This window comes from Vipera berus (assembly GCF_964194415.1).
Source record: "Vipera berus genome assembly, chromosome: 3".
NCBI classification, from domain to species: domain Eukaryota; kingdom Metazoa; phylum Chordata; class Lepidosauria; order Squamata; family Viperidae; genus Vipera; species Vipera berus.
Window position 1 is genome coordinate 62,130,382 of NC_138204.1, and position 20,146 is coordinate 62,150,527.

The window sequence follows — 20,146 nt, forward strand, 5'->3', positions numbered from 1 at the left end:
CATTTTTAAAATCAAATTCATTAATTGAATCAAATGGATCATTAAATGAACAAAAATCTGTCTTACTATTTCCTCCAATTTGTTAATTGATTGCTGCCATCATTAACTGAACTGAGAGGCTTTCCCGCTAGCCACCCATCAGCTGTTTCCGGTGCAGCCTTGGCTGAAGAATTAAATTGCCTCCAAGCAGGCTCACATCCGTTGCAGTTGCTTTTTTAAAAAAAAAAAAAATTTGTTGCTAGTCAGCTCAAGTGTCTTCAGCTGTAGTTGCTTAAAAAAAAAACACCACTTGCCACTAATTAGCTTAAGACTCTCCAGCCAGGCACCCAGAGGGAGATGGGGAAGGGATTTACAGAACTCTCAACTTGCCACAGTAATAGATATGGAAGGGACCTTGAGGTCATCTAATCTAACCCACTGCTCTCACAAGAGAGTATTTCTGATAAATGCCTATCCAGTCTCTTCTTAAAAGCTTCCAGTGATGGGGCACCCACAACTGGAGGTAATTTAAATTTAAAATCTACAAACTACAGTAATATATGCTAATCTCCAAAATAAAAGCAAGGAAACACAATGTTATAGAATGCTTTGTGTAGATGCCTGCTAGCATTTCTCAAGCAGTGTCAAGGCAAATGTTAACAAATGTTATCTTTGCAAAGTACTGTACTTACAAACACAATAGTTTGCAAAGTACAGTACTTAAAAAACACAGCAGTTCCCAAAGTGCTTACAAACAAAACAGTACAGTACTATAGAGTAACAAAAAATAATATTTTAAAATACAGAAGCAATTCTAGCACTCCAATCCTCAAGCCTGGGCAGCAACAGACCTGGCATGCATTACTGAAACCTGGTTGGGCCCGGAGGGAGGGGTCCCTTTGATTGAGTTATGCCCACCAGGTTTCCGTGTGCTTCACCAGCCTCGGGCTCAGGGTAGGGGCGGGGGTGGTGGCAGTTGTTATTAAGGAGGCCCTTTGTCCGCGGGAGACCACTGCCTCGCAGATTGGCGGATGTGAGTCCCTTCTCCTGAGGTGGGGTCCTGGGGGTCAGTTGGGTCTGACCTGACCCAACTGATCCCCAGGACCCCACCAGATTATTCAGGGTCCGACTCACGAGGGGGGAAACACGCCCAACCTCATTTTCATCTCTGGGCAGTGGTTTAATGGTCTGGGTGGGGTTACTCCAACATCTCAACCCCTTTCATGGACAGACCATTATCTCCTGCGGCTGAGCCTCCGTCATGCCACTCCCTGCTGCTGGGAGGCGGAACCGACCAGGTGGTTCCGCCCCAGGTGCCTGATGGACCCAGATAGGTTCCAGACAGCGCTTGGACTTATTCCTTCCTCCCTTTCCCACAGCCCGGTCAAGACCTTAGTTGATGCCTGGCAATGGGCGGCTTTGGAGGCTCTCGACCGTGTTGTGCCTTTGCGGCCTCTGACCCGGCGCAGATCCTGGCTCGCTCCTTGGTTCTCCGTGGACCTGCGGGAGATGAAGCGCCGGATAAGGGGCTTAGAGAGCATTTGGAGGTCCAGTTGGTCTGAGTCTGATCGAACACAGTTAAGATCCTTTTCTAGATCTTATCTTGTGGCAATGGAGGTGGCGAAGCGTGCTCACTTTGCCACCCTCATTGCATCCGCAGATAACCGCCCGGCCGCCCTGTTTAGGGTGACCCGTTCCCTTTTAAATCAGGGGACGGGAGAGGACCCTTTGCAGGGACGGGCCGAGGAGTTTAGTGAGTATCTGGTGGATAAAATCGCTCAGATTCGGGCTGGCTTGGACTCCGACTGGGCAGTGTCTGACGAAGGGGAAACGATGGGTTTGGCCGATAATATCTGGGAAGAGTTTGATCCTGTGACTCCGGATGAAGTGGAAAGGATCATGGGGAAATTAAGTGCCGCCACGTGTTTGTTGGACCCGTGTCCCTCCTGGCTGGTTTATGCGGCCCGGGAGATTACACGAGGCTGGCTCCTGGCAGTTATAAATGCTTCCTTGAGTGAGGGGTGCTTCCCTGCTGCCTTGAAGGAGGCAATGGTAAGGCCCCTCCTCAAGAAACCTGCCTTGGATCCAGCTATTCTAAACAACTTTCGTCTTGTCTCCAACCTTCGCTTTCTTGCGAAGGTTGTTGAGAGCGTGGTGGCACGGCAGCTCCCTTTGGTCCTGGAGGAAACTTGAGTATCTGGATCCATACCAATCGGGTTTCAGGCCCGGGTACAGCATGGAGACGGCATTGGTCGCACTGGTGGATGATCTCTGGCGGGCCCGAGACGGGGGTTATTCCTATGTCCCGGTCCTTTTAGATCGCTCAGTGGCTTTTGATACCATCGACCATGGTATCTTGCTGCGACGTCTTGCAGGGTTGGGAGTGGGAGGCACCGTTTTACGGTGGTTCTCCTCCTACCTCGGGCCGCTCACAGACGGTGTTGACAGGAGGGCAGAGGTCAACCCCTAGGCCCCTTAATTGTGGGGTGCCTCAGGGGTCGGTGCTCTCGCCCCTCCTGTTCAACATGTATATGAAGCCGCTGGGTGAGATCATCCGTGGTTTGTGGGTGAGGTATCATCAATATGCCGATGATACCCAGCTCTTTATCTCCACCCCGAACCAAGCCAGTGATGCCCTCGATGTGATGTCCCGTTGCCTGGAAGCAGTACGGATTTGGATGGGGAAGAACAGGCTCCAGCTCAACCCGGCCAAGACTGAGTGGCTCTATGTACCGGCATCTCGACTTGTCCAAGAGGTTCCATCTTTGGTTATGGGAGGAGAGGTGTTGCCTCCCGTTAATAGGGCGCGCAATTTAGGCGTCCTCCTGGACTCACGACTCAGTTTTGAAGATCATATTGGAGTCGTGGCCAGGGGGGCATTTGCCCAGGTTTGCCTGGTGTGCCAGTTGCGCCCCTATCTGGACCGAGATTCCCTATGTACGGTCACTCATGCACTCGTTACCTCCCGTATAGACTACTGCAATGCTCTCTACATGGGGCTGCCCTTGAAGACCACCCGGAGGCTTCAGCTGGTGCAGAATGCGGCCACACGGGTAGTGATGGGAGCATCCCGATGCTCCCATATTACACCCCTCCTGCGTGAGCTGCATTGGCTACCAGTTGTCTTCCGGGCGAGATTTAAGGTGCTGGTACTTACCTTTAAAGCCCTACATGGCTTAGGCCCGGGATATTTGCAAGACCGTCTGCTACCGGGGACGACTTCCCATCGCCCAGTGCGCTCGCACAGAGAGGGCCTCCTCAGGGTGCCGTCGGTCAGACAATGTCGGCTGGCGACCCCCAGGGGGAGGGCCTTCTCTGTGGGAGCACCAGCCCTTTGGAACCAACTCCCCCTTGAGCTTTGAATGGCCCCTGACCTCCGGTCCTTTCGCCGCGACCTCAAAACATTTTTCTTCCATCAGGCTGACCTGGATTGATGATGGGTTTTTTTTTATTTAAAAAGTTTTACAATACATTTTAACTTTAATCCCCCCCCTCCCCCACCCCCATCTAACCCTCCCTATCCCTCCCCCATTCCCACCTCCCCCCCCGACTTCCCAGAGCTAAATACAGGGTATAAAAACGAAAAACAAACATAAGCATCCATATGCTATCAACAATAAACTATTAATTCTATCACCCTCTGGCTCATGTAAAATGATTACAAACAGTAATAATATTACAGATAAGAAAAAAAAGGAAGAAAACAAAAGGAATTTTACTCAAAAGCTAAATAAAATTTCTTAATCCCAATCCTTATTCATATTAATTTCAAAGAAAAAACTTTCATCTACTATTTACATTCTCCCACATTTCTCTAATCTCTAGACAAATTCTCAATTACGCACCAAAAGCGCCTATCTCTATTAACCTTATTAATCTCCAACCAAACTGAACTATAATCAAAAATAGTTCTTGCATATATCACGCCAAATATCTCGCAGTTCCAGATCATCCATCTATACGTCTAGGACACCATTCCAATCTCCAATAAGAATAAAATAAAAAATTTAAAAAAATTATAATCCAATTAGGTAACCTTTGTTTATAGTAAGTTAAGAAAAATCAACTTGTTGTTGATTAGAAGCTTGCGTACAAATACTTTTAGTCCACAACCCTAATATACGTTTCTTGCAAACAGATAACATCAGTCTTAAATTGTTTTAAATATTAAAAAGCTTTCTTTCTCCTCTATGATGAATTCAATCCATTGACATTCTAATTAGAAATTTAGTCACCAATCTTGACACTCCAAAGCTTTTGGAGCATATCTGAAATGACCCCTTCAACTTCTTTAGACCGCACCCCTCCCACAGCTTCACTGTAAGTACGCTTTGGAGGTTCCATAACTTTCTGCTGGTCTTGCTCTCGTCTCACTCGTCTTAGGGCGGCACGCGTCATCCTCTGCTCTCCTGCAGCAACCGATGAGACTGTAACTTGATCCCCTCCAGCACCATTCTCCTCTGTCTGTCTATCTGCAACTTCTTGAAGCTTTCCCTCACCATATCCCTTTGCAGCTTCCAGAAGTGGTAGGGGAATTGCTTTTAACACATTGCTATAAAAATCATGTGCCTGAGCCACAGTAACCAAACGATGTCTTTTACCTTCATGCATCACCACCAGTCCAACTGGAATCTCCCATCTGAACTTAATATCACATTTCTTAAGTTCCTGTACAAGAAATGCAAAATCTTTCCTTCTCTTTAAAATCTTTGGAGGAATCTCTTTTAAAACCAAGACTTCTTGCTCAGCAACTACCAATTTAGTATCATAAGCAGCTTGAATGACTTCATCTCTAATTACTCTCTTTGTAAAATAGACCACCACATCTCTGGGTAACTTCCTCTGTCTTGCAATCCATGAATTAACACGAAAAATTTTATCCATACTTCCCTCAATTTCAGATGCTGGCTGGCCCAATACCGCTTCCAAAGCTTCAGAGATCAGCTGCTTTAAATCTTCTTTAGAATTCTCCTTTAAGCCCCTAATTCTAATAGCATACTGCATCTGATGATACTGAGCGAGGCTCAATTCTCCGTCCACTTTATCCCTTATATTTTCATTCTCTAATACCTTTGCTTCTAATATAGAGTTCTTTTGACTGAGATCCTCCACTTTTGCATCCAGCTGTTGCACACATTCAGCTACACTTTCAATCATAGACAACATGTCTACCCTCATTGCTCTAAACTTCTCCTCCATCTTCTTCTCCAACTTCTCCTCCAGCTTTTTCAACTTTTCATCCATCATATCAGATATTAATTGTGAATGCTTTTCAAGGGCATCTTGTAAATCCTTAGGCGTCAACGCCGGAGGAGGTACAGGAGGAAGCAAAGCTTGCAACGAGGTCTGTTGCACCGGGGAAAACCCCGCATTCCGAAGAGCTTTAGAAGTTTTGGCCGCCATCTTTCGTCACTTTCACTTATTGCGCACTTTCACTTTAAAGCTATAAAATCCGTTGAGCTAGAGAGTAAAAATAAAAGTCCACATCACCTTGACCTCCTGTACCGCTCTGCCTGCATCTTTATACTCAAAAGTATTCCTTCTGGCAGGGGTGGTTGCTAACGCCTGGCTCTGCTCCAAAAATCACGGAGCAGACACTGCGCAGCTCGGAGCAACCCAGGCTTCGGGGGGGCTCAATCCTTCAGCCTCCCAAACTCTCAGTTCAGGCGGCCCCGGAGAGCTCAACCCCTACCTGGGGCCTCATCCCCTCCTCTTCTCCCGAGGAGGGGGCTTCAAATCCATCTAAACAGCTGATCGGCGCTGTTTACGATGGAAAAACACAGCTGCGGAGCGGACAGCCCGGAGGCGGCTGTCTTCGGCGCCGCGTCGCCACCGGAAGTCCATTGATGATGGGTTTTTAAATATGTTTTAATTTTTAACTGTGTAGTTAATTTATTTTGGGGCTGTTATTTAATTCTTTTTTAATTTTTGTATTGTTGTTTTTTATTGTTGTTAGCCGCCCTGAGTCCTTCGGGAGATAGGGCGGCATATAAGTCCCAAAAATAAATAAATAAATAAATAAAACAGATCCTCCATGCACCACCCAAAAAATCCAGAACTTGGTGCAGAAATCACCGGATCTTGTTTGGCCATGTGACCAGGGACAAAAACAAACAAACAAACCCTGCCAGCTTCAGGAAATTGCGTTTGTAACCCAAACAAGTCACAGCGTTAAAAATAGCCGCCGTTGCAACAGTGACTGAATCTAAGTCACATGGCTACAGAGGCCTCTCTTTTGGTCAGTTTTGAATTTCTAATGTAAGTACCCTTTCTGAATAAATTCATTTTTGTGAAAATTCGCTAAATGTTGGTACCTGCGGGATTACCTGTAATTTAAAAGTGCACTTGCAAATTTACCCTCTTTTCTTCACTGGCCACCAAACCAAACAAGATGTGCTGCCATTCTGGAACAATTATTTTACAGTGTCAGTGCTCAGTAGCATAGATATCAAAAAATATTTTTTGAGTCAAGTGCATATATTGCTCAATGAAACAGTCCTTTTTCTAACACTGAAAAAATTGCAACAAATAAGACAAACCAAAAGTCTTAAGTGTGGCTTTGTAAGAGAAACAAATTGATGTGTTAATAATGCAGTAAAAAATGAACATGCACATCCTAAAATGAGCAGATCAAGCAAAATACTCTTGGATTTTCAAATGTAAAGCATTCTACCTGCTTTTCTTCATCCAGCTTCTTCACAAAAACCTTTACAAAAAACAAGCAGTACAGCGGTATATTTGGGCAGTAGATGTTGGCATAATAAATAGATAAAAACAACCCTCCTTTTTTCTGTCTAAGCCATATAATCTGCTAGCCAAAACATAACATACATGCTTCATGTATGATTGCATATGGCCTTACAGCCAGTGTATCAGAGTAAATGGTCATAGTGGTGGAGCTAAAGGAGAGTGGAGAACATGAGAAAATGTTGAATGAATTCCACTATAACTCCAAGCTTGCTAAGTAAGTAAATCCACATGGAGTGCCCTGCAATGTGAGCCTCACTCAGTGGTTGTTGCTCAGAAATTTGAAACAACTGTGTGAACTATATGGAGTTTCTTCCATTGTGATCCTCAACTGTCCAATCTTTTAGTTGCTGTACTAGTATGTAGTTGCTCCAGTATGTTGATGTGCTGCCAAAGCTCTTCTGCCCTCAGAGTTCCTGGAGTTCACCCAAAGATCTCTCTTCGAGGCAAGTAAAGCAGAAAATAATAAAGAGCACTTAAGAGTTGTTAGGAATGATGGTCAAAGGACAGAAACAGATTTTTTATTTGTAGGTTAAAGAAGATAGTGATGAATCCATAGCCATTTTACACAACTGCCCAAACAGCTTGAGTAGTTTTATTTCATCAGAGGAAGTAGAATTTTCCCAAATATGAATGTGATATTCGCACTATATTGTATATTAAATATTAATTAGTTTCTGTTACGTATTTTTTCATTTTTCTAAAAAGCTTTTTGTGTGTGTGTATGCATGCATGCCTTTGATTCAGTGTTGACTCTGGCAGTTGCCAGGACTGCAGTTTTCTTGGCAATATTTCTGAAGTTTGCCAATGTCTTCTTCCTAGTACCAGGAGGGAATGATTGGCCTAAGGTCACTCAGCTAGTTTCATGAATAAAGCTGAATTAGAACTCACAGTCTTCCAGTTTCTAGTTTGATGCTTTTAACTATTGGGTTTTTGCAAACTTTAGCTGTCTATCTCACTGCGTGGAGAGGGCAGTTTAGCCTTTAAGTTGTAGTTGGACTCTATAGGCAGTCAGACAGCCTATAAAGCTTGTAAAGACCCAGCACCCTATATTTTCTTGCACAAGTTTCTACAGAACAGTAGTCAACTCACTTTTGGAGACGAAGGTTTTTTTTCCAGTTCAAGGGAAAAAGCTGCAAAAAGATTTTCATTTTTTTTTCTTCCATTCCTCTACCCTTCCCCCTGGAGTCAAGGTAAGGTTTTTGAAAGTGAAAGAAATTGGAAAGCAGAATTTAGTTTTAGAACCTAATTGGAGGGTTGAAAGAGATCAACAAGTACATCCCTCCCAGCTTTGTTGTATACTGAAGAAAGGTGGCTTTCTAGGGGGGGGGGGAGAGGGCTAAGAAGGAAAAGTTTGGGGAAGCTTGTCCTGAAGCTGACACCTTTTTATGCAAGAGCCAGCTTCTTGAAGCCTAGCCAGAGACAGGACAGATGGTCAGATGATTGGTGATCAGCTAATTGGCAGACAAAGCTGTGAAAGCAATCACATTTCTGCCTGAAAATGGCTGCTGCTTCCGAGAGGCATGGGAAAGGCCCGAGTGCTGCAGGTCTCCTTGAGGCAGGATAGGGCAGGGGTAGGCAACCTTGGCTCTTATGACTCGTGGACTTCAACTCTCAGAATTCCTGAGCCAGCCATGCTGGCTCAGGAATTCTGGGAGTTGAAGTCCACGAGTCATAAAAGAGCCAAGGTTGCCTATCCCTGGGATAGGGGAAGAGAGGCAGGGGAAGGTTGCAGCATCCTTGTGGTCTGTCATAAGCCACAGGGCCAGTTCAGTTGTCATAACTTTGAAATAGTCATATGTAGTTTGGGAGATGTCAGTCTTAACTTTGAACTGTTGTTAAATGGCCTGCCATTTCTTGAGGACTACTTCTATTTACCCCATGTATGGTCCAGATGTCCTTCATAGTATTGTTGCAGTCATTACAGTAATTCAATTGAGATTCATATAATCCAGGTTTTGGAGAAGTAATTGTGTTAGTCTTTTGAAAAATGTGAGGTTCTTCAAAGAATTATGGTAATGTAGAAATGCTTTAAGGATTGTGTGTATGGATATGTCTAATGTAAGTTTTGAATTTTAAATGCATGACAAGCTTCTGACATACATGCCAATGGTTCTGGCTATTGCTTTGCCATTCTGGATTTTTTTCAATCTGGGTTTTAGTTTAGGCACAGAACAAAACACTGTTGGTAATAGTTCAGCTTCATTTGGATAAGTGGTGTGCCCACTCTCCCTGTCCTGCTATATATATATTTCTCTAGAACAAAATATCTGAGGTTTCTTCACTGATGTCATTCACAAAAACAGTGAAGACTGCTTTTCTACAGAGCATTTGAAGAGTAAAGTTTCACATAAGGCTGAGAGTACCTCCTATGGATTGGCTGGATTAGCCATCATGGTAGCTTAATTAATTATCACCATATCTTGTCACATTTGTAGATGTAAGCCTCCTAGAACCTATGAAGTAGGTAGCACACAAATATATTTGGCTATACAAATATTTTAAATAAATAAATGAAATAGCATATCTTGTTATATATGTACTGCTATAAGGATTTTATCTTTTTTTTTCCACAGCAGGCAAGGGAGAAACAGGCAATAAAAGTTTTGATTGTCTTTGAACAAAGGCAGCTGTAGAAATCTGTAACAGTCCTAAGCAAACTTTAACTTTACATGTTGTGTTGTATGTCATAGGTATAAATTACAGTGTTTAAGAAACTTTACCCTTTTGAGTTGTATAAAGAACGCTGTGATTTTAAAAGATATATATTATTAAAAATAGTTTATAAGTCTTGTTACATTGTTTCTGAATCTTGTAAAAATCACTTTTTTACTCAACAGGTGAAGTTTAATTGCATTAATTTAAGTTTAATTATGTAATATTGGCTTATATATAAGTGCTAGCTTAAATTTTGTCAGATTAATTTTATAACTTTTTTTAATCTGATAATTTCTCTGATGAATTGTGGGAGTACTATAGAGGCACTGCGTCTTGACTTTAGCAAATCATTTATTAGTCCCGTAACTTTTTTATTTGCAAATTAGTTAAGTTCGCGCTACAGAGGCTAACATTTAAATGGATATATAGTTGAACTGAAAATCTTACATGAAAAGTGATCAACAGTTTTCTCATTAGGCTGGAGGAAATATTTAGTAGATTGCCATAAGGTTCAGCCTTGGATCCTACAGTTTTCAACATTTTTTATAAATAACTTAAATAAGAGGTGGAAGGAATGCTTATCTGTCAGCCTCCATCTGCCTTTGCTTGCTGTCAGCTGTTAGCAATGGGGGGAAGTGGGGAGCCTTTGTGAGGGAGGTACGCAGGTGGAGACAGTGGAAATTTTTCAAGAAGCTTTGCAATAGCCAGCTCGGACTTCGCTTATCTATTCAAGGTCATTTCATCTGGCTTCAGAAGACAGAGACAATATGCCTACCTCAGAGACTTTCCTAAAATATCTTCTGGCCAATGATTGAACTTTGGTTGCTTAGCTACAAGGGGGATGGGTGGGCCTAGGGTTTGTTTCAATTTGATGCTTCGGGCAGTTTTGCTCCAGTTCTTGCCTGACCTCTGCTGTATTCAGTTCTTTCTTAGTAAAAGTACCTTTTCTCTAAATCCACAGAGCCAAGGGTTTTTCTTTCCTAGGGATTGAACGGAGGCAGCCCTGACATTAGGCAAGACCTGGAACAAAACTGCGCAAAGCATCACATTGTAACAAACCCTAGGGCAGCCCTGACATGTATCATATTTGTTGGTGACACAAAGTGGGTGGGATAACTAACATCGTAGAAGACAAAATTAGATAATTACAGAAATGAACAAAGATGATCAAGGAACTACAAAGATCTGTGAAGAGAGATTGAAGGACATGGGAACCTTTAGCCTTGGGAAGATTGACTGGAGAGATGACAGCATTCTTCAAATTCTGAAAAGCTGTTGTATCGAAAATATGTATCACTTCAGAGTGTAGAACACAAAACGATAGATTAAGTTACAGGATGTTAGCTTACCATTGAATGTTGGAAAGGAAATGCTTCTAACAGTAACAGCAATTCAGAACTGGAATTAATTACCCAAAGAGATGCTAAGGCATCCCTCACTTGTGTTTAAGCAGAGCAAAACAGCTATTGCTGAAATACTTTGATTTGATTTTATGCACCAAATGGGGGTTGGATTTGATGGGTGAAATGTTGCCTTTCACTCTAAAACTTTGATTCTATGATTTGGAGTTTCAGTTCTATTTAATAAAGAATCAAAAGAAATCTTTGGTGGCCAAAATAGTTGAAGAATATACTTGCTTTGTTGATGTAAATAAGTGTCCTTGATAAGACGAAAAGTCTTTCTTCAAGCTTATCACAGTAACAGCTTTCTTAGTTTGAATGGCCCAAATAAACCTGTCACAATAAATACTAGGTGTCACAGTAATTAAACAGCTAATGTACTTTCACTTTTTCAGCTTTTATCTCTTCGTGGGACTCTTCCACTTAGATAAAACTGTAATTTTAATCACTGTTATACCTTGGATCATAGTAAAATTTGTACATTACAAATGTATCATGAAAAGAAAAATTAGCTTTGCATTAAAAAAACTAATAGGGGAAAAAAAGGAGAGGTTGTATTTGTTTATGCGTCTTACTATGTGCTTTCTGCCAAAGACTAACATGATCTACTTTATAACAATAGCAGAAGAACCAAGCTGTTTTTGTTTTGTTTTGTTAACTCTCTTAAATTGGCCACGAATGCTACCTACTTGTTCACTTGTATGTTTTTAAATAGCAACTGTATCTCTGAGGATTGAAGGGATATTTTCCACCTTTTCTTTCTGCATAGATAATTAGCACCATGGAGCCTCAGGTGTCAAATGGCCCTACATCCAATACAACCAATGGTCCTGCCAGCAACAGCCGAAATTGCCCTTCCCCTATGCAGACAGGGGCAGCTACAGATGACAGCAAAACCAACCTCATAGTCAACTACTTACCCCAGAACATGACCCAAGAAGAGTTCAGGAGCCTTTTTGGGAGCATTGGTGAAATAGAATCCTGCAAGCTTGTAAGAGATAAAATTACAGGTACATGTATTTATTTTTTTGCTTGCTTGCCTCTGTTACAATATACTCTTGTAAGATGGTTAACAGTGCATGAAAATGTTATCAAATCATATTTTACAACATAGAGATTTTGTGCCTAGCATTCCTTATTACCCTCTCATTTGTACAAACTTCAGTGATGTGCTGAATATCATTTGGAATAAATATAAAAAGTGAAAGTGTGCTCTGGAGGAACTTTTGGCTTTATGTGAAACTCTAGAATTGAATGAAACTATATTATCCAGGTAAGCAGACAGGTTGTACAGTAATAGATATATAATGGAAAAGGTTCTATTTTCTTTAGATGCTAACTGCAAGCACTATATTGTGTAGGCTAGGAGGAGAATTTATACCCCATAAAACCAAAATCATATGGCTTTGATTTGAAGAAACAACTATAAATTTGCAAACAGGAAGTGGCTTATCCAATGTTTTCCAGTGGAGTCATTATTTCATCTCATTTTTTTAAACTTTAGTACCATTTTATTTTATTTTTCTCCCCTCTTTGACTTCATTCTACTCGTAATCCTTTTACTTCAGATACTTGTGTAATAAGAAATGTTGTGGATCCTTTATGGATTGTCATAATTAAGGATTATTGAATAAAGATGTGATGTCATTTTGCTTTTCTTAGGCTTCACAATATCAAAGGTTATTCTGTTTTAATATGTTTATGTTGCCAGATTACTTATAGGAGAAATCCCCAAATTCTCCAGAATTCATAAAATAGTCACCAAACCTTTTTGATTACTGTTTGTTTATTTCTCAGTAATCACAATTGACAATAGTAACATGTGCAATGAACTTGTCACATGAACTGTGACATTTTTATACCTAGAAAGTATAAGAGCTCTTTTAGATGAACAATGATAGAATTAATGATTTGGTGAGATGAGCAATGATAGAATTAATAATTTGGTGGGAGAGTGAGGAGAATGTCAGGTATCGGTAAAAATGCTGGTAAACTTGGATAATTCAGAAAGGGGTTTTGTGAAAAGAAGATGTTGTAGAGAAAATGTGCTTAGATCTGGCTTGGTGCGTAGGAACGCAAAGGCACTTGGAGTTCGAAATAATATTTGAAGGCATTGTGTTGGAACTGAAATTGAACAAAAGTTACTTGTCAAGCACAGGTAATCAGGAGTCCAGACAGTTCAGATGAATACGGGCTTGTTGTATGCTAATGTTCTCTACAAAATCTGAACTATTAGTGGCAGATCAGAAACAACGGAATTCAAGATGGGTAGGACTTTAATTTCTTGTGGGTGCGAAGGGACTTGAACCTGATGATTGATGAAAAAATACTAATGCTAATAATGGTCACTGAGGTGAATCTGACAAAACATCAGTATTTTTATAAATCAGTTCAAATTTGGTAGAAAAAAACACAGTAAAGAAAGTTAATACAAATATAAGGGACAGTTGAAGAGAAAGGAGACTGAACCAAATAAAATTGAGGATGATTTGAGGATGGATTGCAAGTTATAAAATCCACTAAAGTTTCCTTAATAATGTATTATTTATTACATGACTTACACCTACAGTGATCATATACTTCTTATTATAAAGGACAGTTCTTTATTTCGGAAAGGTGACCTTTAGATTTATATATTTGTTCATTATATTCTTGAATTTTCTTTTGGAAAACAGAGTTATAAACACAAACAAAATTTTATCTGTACGAATCGTTGTCAGAGATGTCCCTTTTTTAGGTTGCCCTTTAATTTTTCCAAGAAAATAGGGTCACTTTCAGAGATGTGAAATTTTGTCAGTATAACTTTACAATAAAGTACAATTAATTCATCTGGTTGTGATTCCTATCTGGTTTGCCCTGCAAGGCTGACATCAATCTTGCATGTCTGAAAATACAATTATCCCCCATCCCCCATGGGGTCTCTTTTAAAGCTCAAGAAACTAGGGAGGGTCTTTTCTGACACACTTTATTCTAGACCAGACATGTCAAACACAAGGCCCGGGGGCCAGATGCGGCCCGCGAAGTGGTTTCATGTGGCCCGCGAAGCCATCCTGGAAACAGTGAGGGAACGGCCCCCACTGCCTTGGCCCTGGCCCAGAGACCCTCCTTCTGCCAGAGACCCTCAGATCTGTCCCACTCCCAGGCCCCCATAGGCACCCTTGATGCGAACGATGTAGAGTTGGCCATGCCCACCCAGTAGGCCATACGCACTCTAGCCACGCCCACCCAGTAGGCCACGCCCACCCAGGCCATACCCAACCGGCCCCCTGAGGGCAACCGCAATGCTGATGCGGCCCTCAATGAAATTGAGTTTGACACCCCTGTTCTAGACAGATCCATTTAGCTTCCATCTGACCATATTCCAGAAATCTTTAATTTCCCAGGCCTTGGGATATAGTATTATGGAACTCTGCATTGTATAGTTTGTCTGGACTTTCAGATACTTTTTTATTAGTTTTCTAGTTTAAGTGTAATCCTCCTAAAGTTATTCTGGAATCAGGCAGATTCTAAACTAGACAGACAGACAGTCAAGATGTGGATAACAATTTCTGGAAATTACATTTCCTGCCACTGCTACTATCCCTCAGCACCTTTTTCTTGACTTTTCAGCTCTCTAATAATCTTTTCATTCTCTTTATGGGGGTGTGTTATATTTTCTGTTTCATTTTTTTCTATCTCTCCTGCCTATTTTGTCTCCTTCAGCACCCTTTCTTCCTCTCTCTGATTTCCTCATTTATTAACCCAACATCCCTCCCAACATTTCTACCATTTTCTTACTATGGTGTTTCTCTGCCTCTCTTCATCAGTCCTGGCCTCCTTTTTTCATCCTCACAAAATCTCTAGTGACATTTTGTCTGCCTGCAAAGTAGAGCAGCCTACAGAAAGCATCTGCCTACCCACAGAACTTTTTTTCTAGAGCATCTCCTTAGAGGTGTTTGTTGTTGATGGTTTTTCTTTTCCACATCTCATGGTTTGGAATTTGGGGTTTTCTTCAGAGAAAGACAGAGAGAGAAAGAAAAAAAAAGAAGGATTGTGGATTGTAAATTTGGTGTGCAGCAACTGGGTTTCTTACCTGCCTGATCAATCAGAAGAAGGAACAAAATCCCAGGATTTTGCATAGAGAATAAAAATACAGGAGGTTCCTAAATTATTTCCTGGTTATGTTTTTAAAACCTTTTTTTCTACCTTCATAAAATTGGAAAGAATAAACATTCTTTTTTCAAGTGTGCTAGGCATAGGGCAAATAAGGTGTTTTTATGGTAGGTGGAAGAAGAGCGGGCATTTCCTTGATTACTGATTTTTCATCCCACTGTTAGATGTCTATTTTCATTACCTTACCTGATTTCAGTACCCCTTTTCACTTCCCATTTTATTTATTATTTATTTATTGAACTTTTTGAGAAAGTGAGGATACAAATAGTATTCATGTATGACAGAGAGCATGTATGTTCTGTATCTGAAACAAGCATTTTGTGTAAAAAGAAAAAGTAGGAAGAGACAAATAACAATATTTTGATATCTTTTATCTGGAAGTGGATTGGAAATTACATTTTAAAGATCAATTTTATATAATGAATTATATAGTTGATCCTACTCATTTATTGATCGTACTGCTGAGAGTTTATAGACTTGAATGTTTCTATTTTCCAGTTTGGTATAATTTTTCGAAGAAGTTGCTTGTGGCCATGTCTACCTTTGTGGCCTAGATCTGTCTACTCTTGGGATCTAATTTATCCACTTTTGGAGTGGCTTTTAGTGTAATGAAACTTGCACACCCTGCTGTGCATAGTTCTATGGCTCAATTTGTTCCTGTGCTTTAAAAGGATATTTGAAATGTCAAGATTGTAATTGGTACTTTACAGGAAGAAACTGGCTTTTATTATCAGACTACAGGTCCATCAAACCCATTGCAGCAATTTTTAAAGCATCATGTATTATAGCTTTCTTAAGCTACATCTAGAGATGCCAGTGATTGTACATCAGATCTTTCCCATGCAATATTTGTGTGAATCACAACTAATATAAAATAAATATAGAACATGCCAAGTAGAATCTATTTATGTAAATTGAATATGTATTTATTCAACAAACTTAGATAGCTGCTCATCTACCAGAAGGAATTCTGGGAGGTAAATGGGATAACAATACAATGGAGTAAAAACAAAAAAGACCATTGACAGTGAGCTGTCCAAAGGTATTGGAATTCATTGGGCCAATGCATCTAGGTAACCAAACGTTTCTGAAAAACCAACATAAGATTGGAAGTGATGTATAGGATAAATCAGAATGCAGTTGATTACTTATTCTATTAAATTTGAAAAAGTGAGGCTCTGGGAAATTTTGCAATAATTTCATGGGGGGAGATTTGAGCTTGTTGTGAACCTTTGATTCAGCCAAATATTAGAGATTTCTGGGCGGGGAGAAGGACAGATGTTCTTTCTGTAGTCATGTACATTGTCAGATAAGGGTAGGCATGTGCTGTTCTATTTTACATTTTCTCCTTTTTGCTTCTTACTATAAAGTACAATACAACTTGGCTACTAATTCTTTAAAATTAGAACATGAGATGTCTGAAGAACAATGATATAAGATCATTTGTTGTCATTTCCATGGAAAAGTAACAATCCAGTTTTTAAGAGATGAACCCGCTATGCAAATTATACTTCCTTACATTTTACTAACAGAATTTTTAAAAAGCACATTTAGCTACTTAGTTCAATAGTGACAACACATCTCAATGAAAGAATTGCTCTTTTTATAAGACTCTCACAATTTTTTTAATTCCATAAATGCCTATGAAATTGGAGAGAGAAAATGGAAAATTCACACCAGACCTGAATAATAGGACTGCGATATTTGTAACCCCAATCCTTTCTCAGTACATACCAGCAACTGAATATCTATAGTTATGTTGGGGATCACCTTCTACTTGTCCTCAGATACATCTTGCTTTGTGGTCTGCTATGAATGTATAAGGAAATTCACTTGTTAGGCACCTTCTGACAGTAATACTACCAAATAGTAGTGAAATATGTCAGGTTGTATTCATAGCAGTGTTGCAGCTTGTTGCTTGCTTAAAAGGAAAAGCATTATTTATTTATTTATTTATTTATTTATTTATTTAGTTTTCTATAGTTCCAAACAGCTTTAAACTACCTTAGGTATAGGTTGGAGATGAAATGAAGGCAATATCATAAACAGATAGATTCCCAGTGCATGTTCATGTTGTGATTAAGAATAAGTGGGGAAAGATCCTTAATCAATATAATATGGCTTGATGTAATATACAGTATATGTTCTATTTTATAGGTGCTGAACAAGTCAATTTTCTTCGGGACATTCCATTGTTTTTTTCCTTGCATCAAAATAAAGAACTTGGAATTACTTTGTTATATCAGAATGGCTATGTATGTTCACCATGAGGATATATATGAAACATGTACTGATATAATTGTTTGTATTTGTTGCTCAGATCAAGCACTAACATGATATCAGTATTCCTAGTCTGCAAAGAAAGTACTTTAGTTTTAATAATTCCTAATTTACAAATTAAATTTATAAAATCTATTTGAATAGTCTTTGTTCAGAATGGTATTGTATTTCAAATATTTGCAGAGCTAATTATATATACAGCTGAAATACCAAAACTGGAATGTTGTCAGTAAACAGTCTTTTAAGAAGTTGACTCATAATGGTGCTTTTGCTTTAAAATAATATAAATTTAACAAAATACAGTTATATTATTCATGTAAAAATGAAAATTTGATAACATCAAGCCACTTTGACTGGAAATAGCAGGTTATGAGATACTTTTAACTTAGATTTCAGAATTGAACTTGTAAATTTCAATTTTACAAATTATAGATTTCCACTTAAACTTTGAAAAGCAGATAGAAAAAGTTGATGCTGTACATCAGACAAATTGTAGTTATGGTAGGGGACCAGTATTATTAAAATGTCTTAATTCCAGAATATAGGATAAAGAAAAAAAGTTAAGACAGTAGAAAGATATTTTGCAGACATGCTTAATAAAACTAGCAGTTCTAGTTGTAAATGTTTTTATTAAATTCTTCATTTACATTTCTTAATTAATACTTACATTTCAAATTAACAGTGAAACTGCTCCCATCTGCATCATTCCATAGCTACAGTGTAGAGAGTTCTTTGTCCAGTTATATAGTTGTGGATTAAATCTGCTTTCCTTCAAAATAACAAAAAATAAAATTGTAGCTAAGGAATGATATGAAATACAAAAGTGACAATGTCTAAAGAAGGAGTCATAATTCTAAACTACAGCCTGCAACCAATGACTTTAAAGTACATTATTTTAAAAGTTATTTTTCCCATTCCAATTCTAGTCTTTTCTCTCAGCTGCCCATAGGAATTCTAAGGATTGCAAAGTTATCTAGAGAGAATCAGGCAATGAAAGACTGTTCTGGGCAAGTAAGGGAAATTTTTGAGATTGTTCTGTTTAATATATTAATAAATGATTATTTATGTAGCCTAGTTTCTAATTATTATACATTAATCAGGAATATTTAAAAATACACTACAACAAATGCTAAAGAAATGCCTTCAAACTGGGTAAATCTGTCAAAAAATACAATGAAAATGTTAACTCCAATAAGTAGAATAAGTAGAACTCAATAAGTAGAACTCAAGACAGCTTTGGCAGTTAAATAAAGATCTTAGGGTCATAGTGGTTAGATCAGTGAAATACCTATTCATATATGCTGTAATAGGTGTAAAAGAACAAATTCCATATTTAATGTTACTAAGATATTGAAAATAAGATCACCTCACAAGAGAGGTGCCACCACTGAGATCCCAAGCAAAAAAACGTGCTTTGTAGAGCTTATGGGGAGACTTTGCTCTTGGTGTCACTATCCAAAAAAAGCCATGCATTTTCCTGGGCCGATATATATTTGAATTAATAGAACAAAAACAAGATGTAACTAAACATTTGCTTTCCTAGAACCACACAGCTGTCAAACAAGTTCAGAATAAGGTACAGCTTTCTAAAAAAAAGTGCTGACACATGCATCAAACATGTCTTTCAACAGCACCTTTTCTGCTTGGGATCTCAGTATCCACATATCATTAGTCCTTGCACTAATAAAAGTTGCAGTCATTGGAATCTTATGTACAGGTCTGATTGCTTTATATTTGATCATAAAGGTTTATCCCATATTTTAGGTACCCATTAAAATTACCTTACATAAAACTTGTTTTACATAAAATAAAAACATAATAAATGGTTATTTACAGCTTTCCACTTAGTTTTAGCATTACCACTACCTTTGTTCTCAGTGCCCTAAATTTATATTTTTTCTTGCCTTACATAGCCTGTGATTTGCACTTAGGGCCTTTGCTATGCTAGTGATTATAATAATTTGGGTCAGCTGCTTCAGTGGCAATGTTTGTCAGAGTAGCTGATTAGAAATATAAATAAAAATGGAAATAATTGAATATTAACTGCAAAAAATAAAAGTTTTCACAAAATATCCACACCTGATTTCTGCTCCTTTGGAAATAGATAATTTTATTCCAATTTTAAAAGGAATCGAAATGCTAAGGTAGTTTCTTTACCTTAGCATCTCTTCTTTGCAAAGTAGTAGAAAGTATTACTAAAGAGAAAATACATGACAGAATGAGCTTTGCTGAAAAGGAACAAAAGTACTTCTGCAAAGTTTACTCTTCTCCTATTGACAAGGATGTTAACAGATACTGTATATTTGGACTCCAAAAAAGCCTGTTGCCAAAGGCTTCTAAACAAACTCACCTGCATTGGATAATAGAACAGATCTTTTTATGGAAATTGCAGCTGTAACAGAAGCAACAAACAATCAGTTCTCACACTGGGAATAAGTACATATTGGGTTACTTCAGGGAGTAGTGTTGGGACTGGTGCTTTTAAAATTGAATATGATTTGTAGTTAGGACTGAGCAGTGTAGTATAGTATGCAGTTTGCCAGTGATAACAGGATTGTGAAATTCTCCAAAAGGCTAATGATAAATTGGCTGAATGGGTTTCAAAATGCCAAATACAAAAATCTCATAATATGTTGCATGCTGGCACAAAAAATCTGAACTTTAATTGGATGGGATCTGAACTGACAGTAATATTTGAAAATGGAATCTTGGCATTATAGAGATAATTTGATTGAAATGTTGAGCCAATGTGAAATTCCTATAAAAAGGAACATTTTTTGGAATTGTTATGGGGTTACTGCAATATATTAAAAATGTCTTAAAACAAATCTGGATGAGGCCAGACTTACAATTTCACCATAGATTTGCTTGAGGCAGTGATGGTGAACCTGACACATGTCAAGAATGACATACCATGAGATTTTGGGTAA

General features: G+C 39.0%; 1 protein-coding gene across 1 annotated transcript in view; it reads left to right on the top strand.

Moving 5' to 3' along the window:
• ELAVL4 (ELAV like RNA binding protein 4) overlaps positions 1 to 20,146 on the top strand; it is a gene marked incomplete at its 3' end in the record, with an annotated part of 91,374 nt that overhangs the window by 23,712 nt on the left and 47,516 nt on the right. Inside the window, exon 2 of the mRNA XM_081323194.1 lies at positions 11,554 to 11,794. Coding sequence (XP_081179320.1) covers positions 11,554 to 11,794 — 241 coding nt within the window. The remainder of the gene's footprint in view (positions 1 to 11,553; positions 11,795 to 20,146) is intronic.